This window comes from Ruditapes philippinarum, unplaced genomic scaffold (genome assembly GCF_026571515.1).
Source record: "Ruditapes philippinarum isolate M1 unplaced genomic scaffold, ASM2657151v2 ctg11147_1_1_1_1, whole genome shotgun sequence".
Lineage (NCBI taxonomy): Eukaryota > Metazoa > Mollusca > Bivalvia > Venerida > Veneridae > Ruditapes > Ruditapes philippinarum.
The window spans coordinates 26746-49563 of record NW_026863233.1 but is presented as its reverse complement, the minus strand read 5'-3'; the positions used below and the strand labels follow the sequence as shown (position 1 = coordinate 49563).

Sequence of the window (22818 nt, the reverse complement as noted above, 5' to 3'; positions counted from 1 at the left end):
ACAGACATCGCTTAAAGATATTATAAAAGATAAATTACAATTATTTTGTATTTATTTTAACTCATTTCATACTGTCCTGTTACTTGCAATGGTAATACATGTAAATTAAACAATGCGTATTAACTTGATAAAATCAAATATTAGTATATGGTCTAGCGTGAAAACAATATGTTACAACGTCTCATCTTGAATGACAAAAAAAAAAACTTACAAGTTATTCATTACATTACTAAATTCTAAACGGGAACTTTTGGTCATACGGAAAAGATCCAAAACGAATAATGTGTAAATCTTGAATATCTCCAAATTAGGTTATTAACAAATAAATAGGACAATGGCATTTGTTCAGTGTTTTTAGAAATGTACCATTATCATAACTGCTCTTTTATTTAAATATTTGAACCACAGGCACGAGTATCGAACCTTGGAAAAAAAATATGACCACATTGATAAAAAAACCTCTGTGTTCATCTTAAATGTGTAAAAAAAAAGAGAAAAAAGGGAAATATGAGCCCCCTTAAAATATACATGTAATAGTATATTTTAAGGGAGCCAATATTTCACTTTTTTGACACATTTAAGATGAACACAGAGGGTTTTTTTATCAATGTAGTCATATTTTTTTCAAAAACTTGGCGTAATTTAAACGGAAAGAGTCAAAAGTTTAGATCATATAATAAGTTATAAAGGTAGAATTATTACAGAACAATCATGCCTTTTAATTAATAGTTAAGTAAATCATACTTTTTTTCTGATTTGTAATCGTTTTGAACCGGAAAACCGGTTATTAAGATAGAAATTGGGAGTTATTGAAAAAGAAAGTCACCATTTTCCCTTTGAATAATGATTTATTTATTTTGCTTTCTTTGAAACACTATATTGAATAGTCATAGAATAAATTGGATTTGTTCAAATTTATCTAAAAATAATTAAACAATAAAATACATGTTAATTGATTGTATTCAAACACCTGCTATCGTGTATTGTATAAATAATTTCATTTTGTTTGAACTACATGTATATACATGAATTTGTGCTGCTTTTTATCAACTTTGGCAGACTTATGCATGTTACCTGCATTAACATAGATGTAAATATGATTAATTTGACAGAAGCGCCTGTTAACGTCTATGAGTTATAACTAAACGTTTAGCAGAATCTATGATATAATTTGGTCTGTGTACTAAATATTTAACAGAATGTAGCACACAAATATAATACAAGTCTTCTAACAGGTGTATGTTATTCATTGCAAAGGTTATTAAGCTTAAATGTTTTGAACAGCAACACAATGAAAAATGTAACAATCATTCCCTTAAACCTTATCAAAATTAAAACAATACACTCAAATGATTGAGTAAGAGGTAATACATTTTGGAAAGTATTTAATGCTCCATACTGGCATAAAATATTGAGAGTAATGGGTAATAATATTATTTTCAGACTTGCAAGGGATACTGTTTGCATAAAAATGCATCCGCTTGTATCTCAAGAAGTCAATTATCCAATTTGAATGAAATAAAAGTTTTGCGCCAAAAATCTAAAGCAATAAACTTAAGGAATATATAAGATTGATATCAAAGCAACAATTAAGCTACCATGAAATCAAAGCCATAGCCCGTACTTTTGAATGATATTTACTTATATTTTTACTTTCTTCTGCATAACATCAATATCATGAACTCATGTCATTATTCTTACAGGGAGCAAAACAGTGAGTAGATTTCGTACAAATTAATATAATTATCTTCCCGATTATACTGAATGGAAATAAAATGGTGATGTTTGTTAAATATATATTATTGTGCAATGCCACATCTGATGAGACAAAATTATAAAATGTACCTTATCTTGTTGAATACCTGTATTTATTCAAACATAGTGTATCCATATATATATGATATATATGGATTCACAAACGAACAATTTAATAAACAAGTATATGTAACAATTAAACTGTACACAAGTGAACATTTCCTTAATGATAAAATGTGTATTGAAATATATTGACTGATAATTCGTGCATTCCTTCTTAAGCATTAATATATCGTAACTTTTCCATGTGAAACGACTTTAATATGTAAAACTGTTACAATAAATACAATATATTCTTCTTATGAACACTTTTTCAAGTCACAAACTATCTGATAATTGTCAAATTATCCACTGTTTTGCAGCTTGTTAAAAGATATTTGAAATACCTCCAACCAGAGTAATTGTTTCGTCTTTAAGCATGTCAGGTATAGACATCCTTATGACAAACATTCATGAGACAAATTAATATAACCAGCGATAGAATATTTATGCCTACTTCACACACGTAGTTAAACTAAATATTCACCGATGGCAATTACATAAGATGGATGTGATTCTGATAGATTATCATTGCATAGTCATAACTTTGTCTTTTAATATCAACACATACTATTTTTCTCAAACAATTGCATAATGTTATCATTTCTTGATAACGTTAATTTATGTTTGTTTGCTATATAACTGATCCCTGTTACAGACTTTTCACTCCATGCATCATTATACAAGTATTCATGGTTCGTTTTCGTCTAGAAACGAGACTGGGTATATTTCAATACGGCCATTGTTCCACGAATACAAGGCCTGGTCGGAAGGGCTGTAATCCAGAGAGTACACTCGTGCGTAGTCATTTTCAACTGCGTTAACAAATTCTAATTCATCTGGTTCCAATCGTTTACCTTTACCTTTATTTGTGTCATACACGTAATTGATATGGGTAGGAGCTGTATCAAATGCATTAATGGTGTAAAGAATTCCGCAAATGATAAATGCATTTCCTACATCTTTCTTTTTTATTTGTGTCACCCACGTGCCATCAAATGATAAATCTTCCTCATTCACCTTGCTTACAACAAGATCTCCATGCGTATTGTTTGTTGAATATATTAGCCATAACCCTTTTTCGTCAATGGCAAAATCTAAATCGGTGTTCTTTCCAGACTGGTATGGAAAATGGCTATGAACACTAACATTTTCCAACGGTCTCTCACCAATCCATCTCGATTCTGCAAGACTGTAATGGGCTATCTTGTTAGTGAACATTTTCTGACAATACAAAACTTGTTTGTATACCACGTGGCCTGTTCCGACACATGAGAACGGTAATTCAAATATCTTTTGAACTTTTTCAAATTTCAGACCTGGAATTATAAACGCAAAATGATTTTCTAAAATTATCTTAGTTCAAAAGGAACAATGACTTATGGTCCATTCATTAAATAAAGAGATTGTCACACTATAATAAAATTGCATTTTTGATAGAAATGTCAATATATTGCCATACAAGTGCACATACTTATGGAATATTCTGTACATTCTGCATAACAAATGAAAGAGTTAAAATAAGTTTACATCGAACTTAGTATTATTCAAATAAATTAATAAATTTATTAAGTCCACATATCTACATATAGATGATATAAGACAAAATATGTATGCATACTTTTTAGGGAATCGAACTGGGTAACTTCGTTTATGTCGACATAGCCATACATTACCCAGATGTTTTCAGGCGTATGAGAGTCTAACATTATAGCTCCTTGCTCAACACCAGTTGTTACACTAGTGCCCTTTTTACTAATCTTCTTCAATTCTTGAGGACAGAACACTAAAGTAAGATAGCCATAAAAATAAAGAATCATTATGTAATGTAATGAAACATATAATCTGTATAACTATAACTGTAAACATGGCAATTCTTAAATAAAGAAATTGTCAATTTAACTTATTAGATTACTTAATTTTAATTTAATCAATTAAATGGACTTACAAAACATACTATTTATTTCTATCATATAGAATCTACATTTAATTGGACTACAATGACATTTTCCGTAGGTATTTCAAATATTAATAAAACAATAGAAAGGTATCATTTGGACATTCTTGAAAAATATTGCTTGAACAAAATGTTGATTAATTTGTAAGTGATTTTGTATTAATATCTTTATTGTGAATAGTATTTTTTTCTAGAACAATTTATTATCTGCTATATAGACATATGTAATATTTGATCATGTATCTCATACTTGCAACAACATCCATATAATTATATATTTCATGGTTTGTTGCCATGTTTGATATTAAATAATATCAACGTAATTTATTTATGGTATAAAATACCTTCGATTTTTTAGACCAATTCACTTTAACAATTCAGGAAAATACTTTTGAATTAATGAGAACTAAAACAGACAGCTGGAAACCACTCGTTTTTAGTTGTATATGCAACATCTCATTCGCCAACTGTAGCATTATTCAATCCTCAACAAAAGAATTATTTGAATCAATGATTGTTAAGGCAAATATAACAACATTTAGATAAAGTACTGGACAACCTGTAACAGCTTCCTTGCAGCTTTTTAACACCTGTTGTCTTAGAAACAAGGATTTCTTGATAATATATGTCGCAAAATAATCTTAGTTTGTAACATGTCTAAGATGTTGATCAAAATAAACTTTTATTCTATTTACGGATCCATATAAACGTAAAAGAATTGTCAAATGTCATCCCGGTTTGTTCCATAAAATGTAGTATTTCATGAACATGATTATTTTTATGACAAAATGTACCAATTGCCTTTGTATTATTTTACTGGTAGCGACAATGAGATGAAATGACTTGAAAGAATATAAAACAAAATTGACTCATTTGTATCATAACAAATCTTGAAAACGGTGATAATGAAAACTACATATATGTCAATCATGATACCATCATTACTATTACTGATGTACAAGCTTATATTTTTATTAAAATGATCATTTAGAATTTTGAAGTAATGAGAACTTAAACACTAAACAAACAGCTGGAAATCACTGGGTTTTAGTCGTAACTTTTTTAGTTTCATCAACTGACGAAGCTAATAATTGATATCTAAATTTGTGTTGGTTTTGTCCTATCCCATATAGAATAATGAAATTACCATTCAGTTGACAAAATTAAATACTTAAATGTTTTTCTTTTCCGAATCATATTTAAATTGATTAAAATCATGATCTTTGATATAATCCTGATTGATCTTTATATTTTATTGTTGATCGTAAAACATTTTTCTCAAATTCTCGAATATTCCAATTTTCTCTCTTAACAAAAATAAAAAAGTCCATTTCGGATAACTCAATAACGGGAGCTGCCAACAGAAAACATTTATTAATTGCATTATAATACAGCTGCCAAAAGTTGACAATAGTCTACAGAAAGATGTCATGATAGTGTCAATGTCTTCTATAAACAGATTAATCGCTACTCTTCTTGAAAATAATGTCATTTTTGGCGATAAAGGAAATGATTGAAAGTATTTCAAAGAAGTCAAATTTGATACGAATATTGCTTTATATAAAGTATCATGTCAAGAAATAACTGCTCATATATTTCTACAAACAAATATTCACTTAATTATTACTTCAACCACTTACCTTACTAGTTAGTTAATTTTCGTGTTAATATAACAGACTTACTTATTATTGGTTAAATGTTTTACCTTTTATACGTAGGATAATGTTGATAAACAAACGGAGAACATGTTGCAAATTTTGTGATATTAATATAAATATGAATACATTTTCTTGTATTATTGGTAAAACCACGCTTGTATTTCCTTGGTAAAACCACGTAAAAATGATAATATATATATGTTTAGAGATTATATCAACTACGTGTTCATAAATTTTTCATCTATCGTACTTTTGATAGCAAAACACAATTCTAAATATTGACTTCACAGACATAATATCTGAGATGTGTGAATTTTTACCTGTTTTCTCTCCAAAAAATGTACCGTGCTCAAATCCCCCTGGCATTAGCTTCGTTATGTTAAACAATGTCTCATTCATGACGTCAGCTCTCAGATCTAGGATTTCGCCAACACCGCGTGCACCACGTGCTGTCTTCATGATAGATGTCGTCAGACGCATCGTTGTCCTAATTAGTTCGTTCATTTGAGTATTCTGTGAGAGTAACCCCATTCTCAAAAAATTATACTGGTTCTGTAGGGCTGGAATAAAGACAAACAGCTTTTAATGAGTAAAAAGCTATAATTTTATGAAATATTTATCAAAAGTGAATTATATTGAATCCATAATTATAAGGTCTATTTTCGAAAGAGCTGTAGCATAAAATATCTCCGTTTTTTAATACACAGGAATATTGCAGGTAGACATAATAAAACATTCTGATACAAAATGTTATTCTGCACTTTTAAGTAGGGTTTATCTGTTAAGCAATGAGTTCGTGCATGCATTATTCGCTATTATGGCAATTTACCACCATATTTATTTCAAACAAGCATTTTGGAAGATTTTTTTTTTTAATTTCAGAAAATCATTCTTGTAGTATATATATAGCTTTATACACATTAAACGTTCAATGTGCTAAATGAGTTGTTCATAAATGAAAATATTTTTTTCTACTTTAACTCTGTTTTATCTTGATCATTTATTTTAAATATACAATGTAACAACAGCCTCACAATTTCTTTTTTTACACTCAGTGATGATTAATTGACACCAAAGCAAGTAAATTGTTTTCTGCATTTTGAAATACCATTTTAACTTGTAAATGAACAGTATTGGTAAATATAAAAGCAGAGTCCCTTTGTTCATTAATCGACTACGGTCTGTTTAAATCCAATATGGAACAGAAATGACATATGTGTAATGATTTAAGTTAATTAGATTTTTATCCTACTATTTATTTCATCCCGGTTTTGTTTTTATACTAACTCAAATACATACCATCATCTGTCGGAACGTTTTGTTTGAGAATAGCAAGTTTACCTGCAATTATAGCCTCTCTTGCTAATGGTGAAGTAAGATCATGTCTTCGTAATGTGTTCAGATCATTCTTGAGTTCATCATCACCTCTCTGTAGAAGGGTTGTCAGGTTTATCAGATTATTTATCTGCAGCGTCAGGTCTTCTCGTACCTTTCTCAGCAGTTTACTGGCGTCACTTAATTTTTTCGTTGCTTTATGTGCCTCGTCATTTAAGGAAGAGATACTTGACCTGAGAAAAAAGTAGCTTAATATTAAGACAAATGTTGTACCAATTATTTTTTTAAATTAAAAAGTGTCTGTTTAACACTGAAATCAGAATGCATATCCTATTTATGTTAAACAAATTGTTTTGAAAATAAAATCAACTCTTAAACATTGAATTCAGAAAGTGAATCTATACTGAACTACTGATTTGAGAACGAACTTTTAGATCGAATTCAGAAAGTGTTTTATGTTGAATATTTGTGATAATCAGAAGTTTTTATTATTCAGGAAACGACATCACATTAATCCACGAAAGCATAAACCGACCATTCAATATTGTCAATTTTGTCGTGTTGGGCTTTCTTTAAGAATTCAGTTTTCTCGATTTCCTAGCAGTACTGGATTAAATTTATTTTAGAAATACACGCATACGCTTCAAGCATCGTGGTTATTAAACTAACATGTATCTACAAACACTGAAACTTCTCTATATAGATAGTTACATAATAAGAATTAGTTCATCAAATTTGTATTAAAACCAAAGACAGGCTACAAAGAGCTACAGTTGAAATTATTCAATTACACAAATAATATTTAAACTAAGGATGAAATGCAATAAAACTGGTCATTTAATAACTTTAATATGTAGATTTTATCAAGTTTTGCGTTTGAAATTATTTTCATGAAATACAAGTATCAACATAATAGTTGTTACAGCTTTAATCGGTGATACTCTTTTTGTACCTATTAAGTACTTTTGTACTTCCTATATCTTTCTCATACTGCACAGTTCCGACAATTAGGAAAGGATTTTGATTATTGAACTGCACAGAGAGAAGAACACCTGTTTGAGCATTATAACGATAAAGTTGGTGGTAAATTGAAATAACATGATAAATGGCAACCTGTCAACACAAACACCTGTTTATTGCTTCTATCCTATATCCTCTTTATTAAGTAAGTCTGTAAAATGAATAGCTACTATTTGTATGATGTTTTGTAATTTGTAAATAATTATGATTGCATAGATAAGCTGTCTACAAAATTTGATTTTTTTAATGGTACAGTATGAGAATTAGAAATTTTGGCGTAAATTCGAACATTCTAATTTCTAATTAACGCGATCTGGATAAGATAAGGATTTTAGCGATTATATAGTCTGTAATAGAATACTAAAATAGTCATAACGATGAAAGTAAAAAGTTTTAAGTCTACAACATATTAATTTTGCCGTGTAGGGCAACATATATTTATATATTATAGTAAAACACAAGTTCTAATAATAGTTTTGTAAATACTTATTTATTTTGATAGAAAATACAAATGTACTTAATAGAACAAAATACTCTTTTTTTTCTCAAACGATAGTTCTACGTTAGTGGTCGTTTTAAATTTGATTGCGACGTTGACAAAATAAATCATCAGTTATATAATGTTCCCTTTTTTTTAGATTTTGTTTTTGACGTTAATAAGTCAAAAAATACAAAAATCAAATAAGAGGGGTGTATGCACATTTGTCATAATATCAATGGATATTACAACTTTGAATATAAGTAACTGATATAAGCATAGGCATAGAAGTTGAAATCTTTAAGTTTATAGATCCTATAGGAAATGTTCATCATGCCCCCGCTTATTTCATATTTCTTACGGTTATTGCATTTCAGTTAATAATTCTCTATTATACGTTTGAACAATATACACTGACTATAAACACTAAATAATTTAGCAAAATTAACTTTTATTGCTCTTGACACCTCTCAAAATTATGTTGCATTTATGAACAAGAACTGTCGGAGGACAGAGGACAGTAACGCTCGACTATTCGTAAAAGTTGTCACAAGGGTGTTTCATTGAGTACAATAATGCTCTCCTTTATGAATACATAAAATTGTCCGAAAAGGTACAAAGGCTTAATAGTAAGACGTTATATCGAATAATCACTGCTTTTTTATTATGAATGCATAAAATTGTTCCAAAAAAAGGCACAAACCCTTCATTAGTTATGGAGATACCAGCTTACACGCAAAAACTTAACCAAGGATTTCTAAGTCGAAAGAGGGGCATCATTATGCAAAAAAGCAAATCAGAGTCAATCATGCTAGATAATCACAGAGAACAAGTATGTGAAGTTTCAACTCATTCCCTTTAGTAGTTATGGAGATACCAGCTTACACGCAAAAACTGAACCAAGAATTTCTAAATCGAAAAAGGGGCATAAATATGCAAAAAAGCAAATCAGAATTATGGGACTTAAGCTTATCATGTAAGAAAATCATTGAAAACAAGTGTAGGAAGTTTCAATCCAATCTCTTCAGTAGTTATGGAGATATCAGCTTACACGCAAAAACTTAACCAAGAATTTCTAAGTCGAAAAAGGGGCACAATTACGCAAAAAAGCAAATCAGAGTTATGGGACTTGTGCCAATATGTAAGATAATCACAGAGAACAAGTGTGTGAAGTTTCAATCAATTCCCTTCTATAGTTATGGAGATACTTGCTTACACGCAAAAACTAAATCAAGAATTTCTAAGTCGAAAAAGGGGCATAATTATGCAAACAAGCAAATCAGAGTTATGGGACTTGTGCCAATCATGTTAGATAATCACAGAGTGTGTGAAGTTTCAATTCATTCCCCCCCCCTTCAGAAGTTATAGAGATACTTGCTTACACGCAAAAACTTAACCACAGGGACGCCGACGCCTTCATATGGATGACTGCATTGGCTCGATTATTCTGCAAATAGTCGAGCTAAAAATAATGTAAAATCTACCACATAAACTGCACTAGTTTTCATTTGAAATGTAGCAAATTTGTTGGCAACAAAACTATTAATTGTTTTTTATTTAGAAAATGACGGGTTATCCATAAACCGTTCTTTTTCCTCTTGATCAATTAAATCAGTGTCAGCTTTATTGATTGTGAAGACGCTCAAATTGCACAATGGAGATTGACCAGAAACAACCATAGTTATCATATTCCGTGATTGTTATCTTGTTAACAATACATTGGAGTTATTATTTATGGATATTGTAGTAGTGAGTCATTTATTTCTTGTTGACACATAGAAAAATCTATCATCATTATATGCACATAGATTATTTATTGCATATTCTGAATAATCTTCATATCGTGGAAGGTCAGAAACGTTTAATGTTGATCTACACGAAAACTTATGTCTCTGATTTATGATCATCGTGAAACAAAATGTAGGACATTCTATTCTAACTGTGTGCTGTTTGAACAGAGGAACAAGTCTGAAGTACGACAGAGACAAACGTATCTTCAGGAAATAAATGCCTTTCACGGGATACCACAAAATGATTGCTATCGATATATGTTCAGTCATATTTAAGAAATAGAAAATACTATCAAATTTCATTTCAAATAACTTGTTACTTTGAAATAATTAGTAACTGTATAGATACATAAATTACAAATATATGTAGAAGAGAAAACGAAAATGGAGATTGAAAGAAGATGGATAATAGAACATTCTAAAAGGATTGAAATGATATAAGAAAAATGAAAGGTAAAAAGGGAAAAGACAAAAAATAGGACATGTTAAAAAGAGAAAAAGAAGATGACAACTAAAAAGATTTTTTGAATAAAATATAAATAAGAAAATAAAGTAAAACAAAATATGGAAGGACAACAACGAAGCCTCATATCAAGAGAAGAAGGAATAGAAAACGGAATAAGACAAGAGTTGTCCGTAAGACAGCGCGCTCGACTTTTTTAGTGCTTGCCTATAATACAAAACATTGACAGTTAAGGGCCATAATTCAAATAAAATCTTTGACAGAATTACCTTCTCCTGGACATGTTTGGGAATCATGATTGTAAACAAGTATTCCAACTTTCAAATTAATATCTCAAACAGTTCAGTCAAAAAGTGGACTGGTACTAAAAACTTAACCAAGATTCTAAGTCGATAAAAGGCCTTAATTTTTAAAACAAATCCTTGACAGAGTTACCTTCTCTTGCGTACAGATGGGGGTAATGATGTGAAATAGCATTAAAAGTTTCAAAGCAATATCTCAAAGGGTTAAGGCAATAAGTGGATTTTACCCATATTCAATGTATTTTCTAAGTCAAAAAGGGGCATAATTCTGTCAAAAACCTTGACAGAGTTATGTCCTCTTGTCTGTTGATGAAGGTCGTGATGGTAAACAAGTATGGTCAGTTTCAAAGCAATACCTCAATGGTTTTGAAATAAAGTGAGGTGGTACAAAAAACTTAACCAAGATTCTAAGTCGATAAAAGGCCTTAATTTTTAAAACAAATCCTTGACAGAGTTACCTTCTCTTGCGTACAGATGGGGGTAATGATGTGAAATAGCATTAAAAGTTTCAAAGCAATATCTCAAAGGGTTAAGGCAATAAGTGGATTTTACCCATATTCAATGTATTTTCTAAGTCAAAAAGGGGCATAATTCTGTCAAAAACCTTGACAGAGTTATGTCCTCTTGTCTGTTGATGAAGGTCGTGATGGTAAACAAGTATGGTCAGTTTCAAAGCAATACCTCCAATGGTTTTGAAATAAAGTGAGGTGGTACAAAAAACTTAACCAAGCTCAATACACTTTCTAAGTCAAAAAAGGGCCATAATTCTGTCAAAAACCTTGACAGAGTTATGTACTCTTGTCTGTAGATGGAGGTTATGATGGTGAACAAGTATGGTAAGTTTCAAAGCCATACTTGTAATACTTCTGAAATAAAGTGGGGTGGTACGAAAAACTTAACCAAGGTGTGACGCCAACGCTAACGCCGACGCCGACGCCGGGGCGAGTAGGATAGCTCCCCTTTTCATAGAAAAGTCGAGCTAAAAAACAAAAGATATAAATAATCCATTTAAAGAAGTTATATACATGTAAATGCATTTAATTGTAAAACAAACCGTTTTTACCTTTTAAAATGAAACACAACGGGAGTATTAGCGCTTTCGACGCCCGTTTTACCAGTCAGTATTATATTACCATTATGATCCAATAATTGCAACACTACAACATTTGTGCATACAATTTCTGCACGATTATTGTTCATATTATACTGATACACACATGTTTGTTTTGATTGTATTTCATTAATAAAGCATACGAAATGCAAGAGCACTAGAGCTTGAAAATACATTGTTCACAGTTAAAAAGGCTCTGAGACACTAACGATGAATTTACTATCAATAATGTTTTATATATATATTTAAAAAAAAATGCTAGTAATATATCAACTAATGTTCATTTTCTTCTTAATAAAATGGGCGAACTTTAATCATTGGTTCTTTCATCCACCTAGATATCAAGAATACACGCCCTTACAGATTAATTTTAGTTTCAGAACCCAATGTGATAAATATCTAGTGCATGTCCCAACATTAAACTGTATCAAAAATGACTCTCCTAATTTTTTGCTACATTTACCATTTTATTATTTCAATGAGTTTATATGAAATTGTGATGGTATATAATTTTCTTTGCAGAAAGATCTTACACAACTCGTACGTTTTGTAAACGGAATTCTGGCACAAACACAATTTAAGTGTAAAACAATAAATACAAGATATGATGTAAGTTTTGTGAGATTATCTTTAAGAAGTACTTGAGCGTTTAAGTGTTATATGTATAAGCTTTAGGTTTCGGAATTTTCTAAGTTTTCAAATATATTTGAAAGAGATATCTCTTTGATCATGCATTACATTTATACCAATATAAATTCTTGATGAGAACAATAATGAAATGTATTTCCCGTTAAATATTTATCACAAAACGCTAAATTGCTTTGTTTGTTGAAGTTATTGTGTATCGTCCAGTAATTTGTTTTGTTGCCATTCAATCATAACAGTGTAGTTCAAAGCAGCGGTAAGTCAGTAACAATATGTATGATTAGAAGTTAATAAACAGCAGAGTATGACCGGTAGATGAAGTATGTATGTATGTATGTATGTATGTATGTATGTATGTATGTATGTATGTATGTATGTATGTATGTACGTATGTAGGTGCGTGCGTGCGTGAGTGCGTGCGTGCGTTATTTTTGAGCTAGCGGTCCCAAATGAAAGGTGATGACAAAGATAAAAAGTAATTGCAGCAATTAGAGTACAGTATAGGTAAATATCAAAGTCTGATGCATGTTAATTTGATTTCTAATAACCCTAACGTTGTTCATTTAAAAGTATAGTTTTAACAAATGATATTGTAAAAATATGTTTAGCTGGAATGTCGCAATATGAATCACAAGATAAAAAAGAGATTTAAATTAATTATTAAACATACCTAATATACACAATCGTAACACTATATAATAATCAAACATTTGAATAATTTTGTTATTACACTTAAAGTATAAATATTTTAAAGCAGGTGTGATACCAAACAGTTTCTAAATGTAAAAGAATGGTTACCGGTCCAGCTGAAATACAGGAGAAGTATCGGCGGAACTGATGCTTGTTTCCCCGGTAAGTAGCGTGTTTCCATTTTGATCAACAATATGTAATACTGCGCCTTTCCCGCATGTTATTTGAACGTTATTATTCTTCATATCATATTGGTAAACACATTCTTTAGCTGATTGTACATCACAAATATAACATACGCTTAACAATACAAATCTTTGATAAAGCTTCATTTTGAAACAGGGAAAGTATTAATTATGGAACATTTTTGTTGTTAGAAACAATCCGTCAACATTGAAATAAGATTCAATAAATATAATTATATTTTAGGTCAAATATTATATAACACATTAAAGTTCCATTATCCATTTGAGCAAATGATACACTTTGATCGTCTCCAAAAGTTTGAAGGAAACCCACTTTGTTAACTATTCATCTTGCTAGTTTTGTTATTCAATAATCCTTGCAGTACCATAAAACATCGCTTATCCACTACAGAAAGAAAGGTTTGTTTAATCCACATGAATAGTAAATGTGATGCTACTCCAGTGTTACAACAAACGTCTATTTGTATTAGCGTTTTACAACTTTATGAATATGTTCACGTTGCTGATACAAGTTCATTAGTACGGTAATATGAAGAGAATCAATTCTCACATCAAATTGTCTACAACGACTATCTGGGGAAAAAACTATACTTCTTCTAGTCATGTGTGGTATCACACTGTATGTCCTTCCACAATTTTACAAAAAGCACATTGGTAACATTAAACCACAGACAAGTTAATGAAACCTGCCAATGATAGCTCTTCAATTATGTTCTTTTAAGTTAATGCTATATTATCATTTATATCCCGTGCACTTGATCGCAGCCATCAATAAATTATAAATAAATGCTGATTCAATTAGAACGAAAGAAACTTCCGTTCTTAATTATTTATTGCTTTCACCTAACGCAAACAATTCTAGTGAATACCCTACGGACTAGTGTCTGCAGAAATTATTCACAACTCAATAAATCCAGAACGACAGCATGATATTATACATTTTTACATTGAAATAGTTAAAGTAATATATTTGCTTTGCTAAAAGTACGAATATGCGTCTATAAACTATATATCTAACAATATATTCAAGTATATGACGTTATAGATCATTATATAGCATTTGTTGGTTAATTATGAAAGAATTATCAATATCAGATCAAATATCATTTTAATTTTATTATTCCACATCTTAAAAATATAACCATTAAACTTTCAGGGTGATGTTCCATTAGAAATCATTATTGGATCCAATTTTATTAATTTAGCCTCGTTTCCATTTCCAGAGTACGTAACATCTATATCAAATGCATATCACACCCCGTTTAGCCTCGTTTTCAGTTTTACAGTCCAAAATATCTATATTAGATCCATATCGTACTCCATCTAGCCTTATGTATATTTTCAATTAAAAACACACACAAAAAAGCAACAGAAAAATGTTTTATAATTTCAAAAATGTAAAGAGGTCATTTATTCAACATTATTGAGAACAATTCTGATTTTATTGTACATAGCTGCAATACCTATATTAGACGAGGCCCTAGCCGATAACTGTGTAATCGTCCAATAGAATTCAATATTGAACTCAACAATGTATAATATTCTTATATATTTTTAAACGTTACTTATCTGACATATAAGGAAATAGTGGTAATTCAATGGCTGGGATCAATATGGAAAATGAAACTGTATCTGCGTCAAATACCAACAAAAGGTATACATATCACTGTCAAATTATGAAATACCAACACACGATACATAACCATAAGAAAATTTAAACACAAGTTAAACCTTTACATAAATGCTTACTCGCAAAATGATAAACACGCAAATTTTGAGTACGTAAGTAATACCAATACCAGATATATATATGTACCAATACAAGATTGGCAATCTTTACAAGATTAAAGAGGTACAACCAAATACCGAGATTGCGTCAAATACCAACACAAGACGAACACAGGCAAATAGTTTCGTTTGTTTTTATAAATTCAGAAGTTACTTTCGTCATTGCGTTTATTTGCTCATTTTAAGATGATAAAGTGGTGCATAATTATCGACGTTGTTACACATAATATGTACATTATATCAAGAAATTGTTGAAAATGATCATTTTAAAACATTACGAGATCGTAATTTCATATTTCCTCTAGGCATATCATGATCTTATCAATAAATCGTTTAATCATATTCTAAAATTAATTCGGGAGTTAATGTAATTGCTATCTCTCAGCCGGAATAAGAGGTTAATACACGGCAGGAGAGGGCCGGAAGGTGATAATCGGCCCGCAAAATGAATAATGGACCCGAGGGCTTTAGCCCGAGGGCCATTATTCATTCAGGGCCGATTATCACCTTCCGGCCCTACTCTGACGTGTATTAATGTCTTTAATACACTTGGTAGATCTAAATGTAGCATTTTTAAAAAAGAAAAAACAACAACAACAACTACAAATAGAAATCTACTTTGAAGTTCTTTGGTTGAAATTCTTGTGTTCTGTACGGAGATGTTTACTGTTTGTGTGTTCAAAGAAGCAAGTTTTATTTTCATTTTTTTTTCGGATTGAATTTGTCGTATTATTTCTTCAAATTTCAACAGTAATAATACAAAAATGTGTTTGTACTAAATACGATGTGCTGTCAACCTACTTTCACTTTTACAGTTAACTGTTTCATGACGTAAAATATGACGTCATTGTTTCAGTTTGTGCACGTGCACATGTTCTGCGGGCTGATAACTTGTTCTCGGCCCCGGGCCGCAAACTCATAATAGGTCACGTGACACTCATAATCAGTTGAAATCATAGGCAATTTTGTTACTATATATAGTAACAAGTGTATTAAATAGTCGTAAAATGTTTTTAAATCATTAAGACATACCCAAAAAGCGGAACGGAACTTTGCTTTTAATTATTTTATATTCTTCCGTGATCGTAAAACATTCTGTAGAATACCCCCAAGACTGTAATAAATCATGAAACTGCAGAAGCGTGTGCAACACTGAATAAATTTAAGAGATGTTATTGAATGACGATATTGTTTACCGTTCAGACAAACATTATTGAATAAATATTTCATAGCACTTCGTATATATACCGCTAAAAGCTAAATATAATAAGTTTGAATATTTATTTCTGAAATGTTTATAGCATATTATTTCATCAACATATATATATCAGCATATGTGGATCTATATAACTGGGTTAAATAAATGATTTAAAGGAATATTCCCATCTTACATTTAAGGAAATAACATCGGTATACTTAAAGTATTCATTTAAACTTTTTTTTCATGTAAATAACACAAAACAAGTCAAATATGTTATTTGCACTACAATCTGCCAAGTACGGGGACGCATTTAATCAAAGCACTGAATGTACTGATGGGGAGGCTATGAGAGAATGTTTCAGACTTATAGTTTCTTTTCTTTTTGCTTAAAATATGCTACCAAAATAAAAAGATATGCACATTGCGCTATTTATCCTTACTGTTGTGTTCAACCATTCATATATATGGTTAATGTGGTTGACTATTCATTTTGTTAATATTCCAGAACATTTAATTAAGGTCTACATTCGGACTGTTAATCATGGCGTCAATGGGATAATATATAAAGCTAAATATTTCTTGAAAAAAATACATCTCTGCAAAGCTTTATTCAAAACTGAATCAACCTAAGTGAAAATTGATCAGGAAGTTATATCTTCTTTTTTTACCGCCAACACTCAACACTCAACCAACTTATGGTAGTTAATCGATAGATTCTACGTGTATTTTTAAACCTCACTAGCTTGAAATATATACTGCGGAAAATCTGTTGTTAACAGGGTGTGCGGTTATTACGTAGGGTTTTCCCTGTCGACCATTTCCCGCAAATAGATGAGAACATCGAAGCCGTCAGTGCTATGAATGGTGTTATAAATGGCGTGTTTTGGAAGTTTTTGTTGAAACTTCTCCAAATACCTCCAGAGGCGTGCACGTCGCGGAGAAGGCACACGGAAGGTCATAGTCAAGTCATCATAAGTACCAGAGGTGATTGGTTGACCTGTCGTGACTTACTCTGGAGGTTTGGCGCTAATAGATGCCGTTTTTGTTGTCGTCAGTCAGAAAGTTTGATGCCTTGACGGTATTGTCGTCTCCTTTACCACCAAAGAACGAAGAATGGGCTTCCAGGAAGAATCTGCTTGAAAAAGACGTCCCAGATGCTATAATCTCGGACATATGGTTATTCCGGTGCCAAGTATAAATAAACTTAAAACACACACACTTTTGTTGAAAACAAAACAACAACACATTTTCTGTAGTAATTTTTCAAGTGTTGTAAAATGAATAAGAAATTCCTCTTATGCCGCCCATTATTTTTAGAACACAACCATAAAAGTTCTTTCTTTTTATTTTTCAAATAAACATTTATCACTTTCAGCGGGAGCAAATATCGGTTTCAAAATTAAAGTTTCGTAAGATATGTTAATGACTTCCCGATGCTCGACTGTAAGTAATTTGTATATGTATGCGGTTTTTTTTTTGTTTTTTGTTTTTTTTTTTTAATTAAAAGCTTCTTATTCTTTAATATTTTTTATGTATCTCATAATCTGTATTGAAAATTTGAATTTTTATTACAAATGGACTATCAAATTATGATGTATGCCCTAGAATTGAATAAACTTTCTAATTACACAATACGGGGTCATACTGATCTTTGCGTCTTTCTCTGAAATAATTATTTCCTTGTTAAAACATATTTGACCACATATTTCTGTCAATTAACTGTTCACTTAACTTCCGATTTTTGTTGTACGGAAACACATGTTTCTTTTTGTGTTTTCTAATCAATTCGAATCTATAATCAGTTTAATGGGATCACCACCGGGTAAACGACTACTAGGTACTTTGGTCATGTTTTTTACCACAAATATTTGAATGTTTCTATTGGGATTAAAATGAGCATAGTAAACTAAACAACTGTTTGTATAAATTCCTGACCTGTCTAATTCTAATTATGAGATTAGTGAATATATAAGACTTTCACTACAAAATATTCCTAAACAAAAGAGCACATGTTTAAATTTATTCCTATACAAATAAAAGATCAGAGTAGGGATCTGTCAATTACCAAAGATACTTTTATGTTAAAAGTTTGATTAATGAATTATGTAAGATGAAAATATAAGTATTGCTTTTTTTATTTTGCTAATGTAAAATGTAATATTGTGCTGAAATTTTGTCGGAGGTCCTTAGGGGTTTTGTAGTTAAATAGTTTTTTTTCGGCGATAATGGTTAAAGAATATAATGTTTTTAATCTATATGTTCATCACCATCAGTGAATTTTTAGTTAAATGTATGCAAAATATTTACTAAACCGCTATATGATTTAGCGGTTTATGAGCGTTTTCCGCGTACAGCCTCCTTGGGTGTACAAATAAGTTAGTTTTCCTTAGTTATCACGCAAGCATGATCCATGTCTCTGATGTAAGCGACAATTTACAATTATTTGTCTTTAAAAAATATTAAGGACTATTAATAGTTTATAACAACAAAAGAACATGCATGATATTGAGAATACGTAGTTGCAACGTTCTAGTTAATGACCCGTCATAAAACAGTTGGTCGCTGCGTAGTAATTGGAAAATTGTTATCAAAAATAATAAAGAATATTTGCCACTGAATTAAAGCATTTACTTATAAATTTTCATTTATGCTTTTTGTTAAAAAAATATGGATAAAAGTTATTATTTTGAAGGGTTTTTCATACCAGAACTATTTATTACAGACGTACGTATGCCTAAACCTGATTACCGCGGCAGTATGACGTCACGGAAGTAGTGATTTAAACAAAAATCAAGAATTTTTCAGAGAGTTATTATCTTTACAAATTGCAGATATGAAATTAAAAGAATGAAAATATTTTCATATTGTAAATGTCTGTGATGAGTGATGAGTCAGCTTAGAAAAAATCAAGGTACTAATTTTTGACCTGATTACCGCGGCAGTATGACGTCACGGAGTAGTGATTTAAACAAAAATCAAGAATTTTTCAGAGAATTATTATCTTTACAAATTGCAGATATGAAATTAAAGAAATGAAAATATTTTCATATTGTAAATGTCTGTGACGAGTGATGAGTCAGCTTAGAAAAAATCAAGGTACTATTTTTTGACCTGATTACCGCGGCAGTAAGATTTGACAGACAGTTATTAACATTGGGTCGGCATAGCCTCCCCAAAAACCAAGCCCGCAGGCCGAGTGATTTATGAAGTACGAGGATTTACACGAATAAATGTGCATGAGCGATATTCTTCTATAAAAGAATATATCAATATCGGTATTTTCGTATATTTTGTATAAAAAAACATTGCCTGCACCATGATTTCCACGTCATAAATATAAATATGTTAAAATAACATAAATATGTAAAACTGTGAAACCTTCTCGATTAAAACTAGTATAGAAATTGAAGAGGTGGTTTTATGGTTATTATTTGGCCTGGATATTATTTGGCAATGCAATAGGGGCATTTATTGGTCAGGATATTATTTTGATATAATTCCATGTAACATTTTGGCAGTGATTTAATTAAGTCAATTTATATATAATTTCCTCATTAGTTCAACCTCCTTGTTTTTTATCTTTCTTTTTCTCTCTTGCTTGACTATTTGTATGTACATGTATCATACAAATTTTTGTTGATATAATTGTGTCATGTTGACAAGAGTCTTTGTATAATTGTATTTATATGTTTATATAGCAAGAAACATCATATTTACGTTGCTAAATAAGATATTTTAAATCTTGATATTATTTGGCAATGTATAGGTCTGAATATCATACGACGATGTAAAAGCGGGAACTTACTGGTCTGAATGAAATAGAGTCATGTTTTGGGCTGGATATTTTTGTTTTGTTTTGAAATTGTTATATGGTTATTTATTAGTTTATATATTATTCGACAATTCTATAGGGTTATTTATTGGTCTGGCTATTATTGGACTGTTTTATAGGGTTATTTATTGCTCAGAATATTACTTGTATGTTAATAATGTTCATGTTTCTGTTATATGTTCATCAGCATGAGAGAGAAAAATGCTCACGTGGCATAGTCTTTAAGTGCTATAGAGACATTATAATATTTTTGTGTTATTCTCAAGTATCGTATGTCTGTATTTCTTGCTTTATCTTCCAAAAGCACATTCCTTGCATAACTGACAATAAAATAAAATAAACGGTAATTCAAATCGTCGTTTAAGCCTTAAAACTGATAATTAAGCCTCTTGATGATATTGCTCTCTAATTTATTATTTATACTCACAACACTCGTTGGCTTAATTTACCTGATTAAAATAAATGCTGATTCAATTAACATGAAATAAAATTCTGTTTTAACTTTTTATTGCTTTCACTTTACGCTTTTAAGCTCTGGTAAATACCAAAAGGGACGGGGTATGCAGACAATATAATTATAATCATAGTTCAATAAATATGGACAATCAATAATTATCATTTTATTGTATATATATATGAAGAAAATTTTCAAACGTTCAGTTTAAGCACTTGTCAATGAATTTTATGTTTAGAGCACGTCTGTTACAGTGGGCCTTTGATAAAATATACCTCTTAACAATGATATTCATTGACATTGTGACTTTATCAGAATTTATAAGCATAGACATTCTTCTTTACATTTAAACAATAAACATATATAAACTTATTTTTTCCCATGAAAATATATGAACACTATCATATCCTTCAAAATAAATTAAGCATGAAACAATTAAAAGAGTTCAAGTAAGTCTATATAAACGCAAAGTCGGCAAAAAGACCAAATACAAGATAAATGCAATTGAGTTAATTATCATGCAACTGTATGCATCAGCTACTGTACAACGTAACTATGCTGTAATATGATTGGAACATGCAATGATTAAAATAATAGCTGCTTCATTATTATTTTATGGAGGGAAATCATATTGTTGCGGTGCAAATCAAGATGTTAAAAACACATTTACCTATTAAGTTGAACAATGATCGGGATAGTTTCCGTATTTATACCGGTGTGTCTGGCAAGTGAAATGCCATCTTTGTCAACGATATGTATCGCTGCACCTTTTTCACAGGAGATCTTAACACGATTATTTTTCATATCATATTGATAAACGCATTCTTCTGCCGCTTCACTGTTACAAATCAAATATATAGCACAATTTAATACAACAAACCTTATCCACAGTATAGACGTCATTTCATGATGCAGTATGTTATAACAGGTAATAAGAAATTGTGATAAAACCAACGTTTATTTATTAAATTTGAAAACTAAGTCATATAGATATATCCATGGCATTTTCAAGTTCAACGTGTCTGCAATACTTTTATAATACTGTATGTATCGTAGTACGTGTAAATGATTTCTATTACAGAAATGGTATAAGTTTACATGTAAATGAAAGAATTTTTGTTTTAAATAATTTGTGATTACAAATCATCAGTTGTGTTAGTTCATTTCCACACTCTTACTTATTTTAAATAGAATACTTAATTATATAATAGTCTTATTAAGTTCCTTTCAGCGCAAATTGTTTAATTCTTACTTCCGTGTCATTTAAATTTCACAAATATCCTCGTTGTTTACAAGAGAAACCTGTTCACTAAGATATAACTACTAATACACTTTATCAAATATGATGATGAAATTCAAATAATTCCGAATTAAATGGTTGATTATTATTACTCAGATATGGAATATTTCTCCCTAGAAAGAAGAAATTGCTATCATCAATAATAATTATTCACGTCAGGAACAAGTTGTTATCCACCATGATACTCTCTACATTGAGAATAACAACACATTGATTATATTAGTAATTGTAGCTGTATGATAGACTGAGGCAACCAGTAATTTACATGCTCTCGGATGAGTTTGCTCTTTGCCATTAAAGATTTATACCAAGTCATACGTTGTTAATATCTAAACTGAAAGATATTCTATTTTATGACAGCGTAATATGTGTAAACTATCCATAACATCAATTACATCATTTTATTAAATTTTACCCGCTTTATACAGCAACAACAACGCAAATTTCACCGTGGCTAAATCTCGAAGGACATTGGAAATCTGCTGATGCCAGAACATTATAATTTCAGTTATTTTCTTTACTTGATCCGAAAACTAAATGCGTGTTTTGTCTTGTCTTTAAACATGATATAATCAAATTAAGAATGGGTTCATTTATTTTTGAGACACTGAAAATGCTAATTTCCAAAGCAAATGATTATTTTGTCTTAATATATATACTTTTAGACAAATGTTTCACTTTATCATAAAATGTAATTATTTGTTAGGTGATAAAATTATTAAAGGAGTAGTTTA

At 30.3% G+C, this 22818-nt stretch overlaps 1 protein-coding gene across 3 annotated transcripts; it reads right to left on the bottom strand.

Moving 5' to 3' along the window:
• Nucleotides 1-828: 828 nt before the first annotated feature.
• Nucleotides 829-22403, bottom strand: LOC132721535 (myocilin-like). Of its 3 annotated transcripts, none has more exons than XM_060705853.1 (5): nucleotides 21455-22403; nucleotides 6811-7037; nucleotides 5790-6029; nucleotides 3476-3640; nucleotides 829-3173 (listed from the first exon to the last, which is right to left on the bottom strand). In XM_060705853.1, exons 1-5 carry the CDS (start codon nucleotides 21685-21687, stop codon nucleotides 2545-2547), a joined length of 1494 nt encoding a protein of 497 aa, XP_060561836.1. In that variant the 5' UTR covers nucleotides 21688-22403; the 3' UTR covers nucleotides 829-2544. The 3 variants fall into 3 exon arrangements, with proteins under 3 accessions (XP_060561836.1, XP_060561837.1, XP_060561838.1); XM_060705854.1 differs by lacking the exon at nucleotides 21455-22403 and adding an exon at nucleotides 13412-14373; XM_060705855.1 differs by lacking the exon at nucleotides 21455-22403 and adding an exon at nucleotides 11921-12072.
• Nucleotides 22404-22818: the final 415 nt, after the last annotated feature.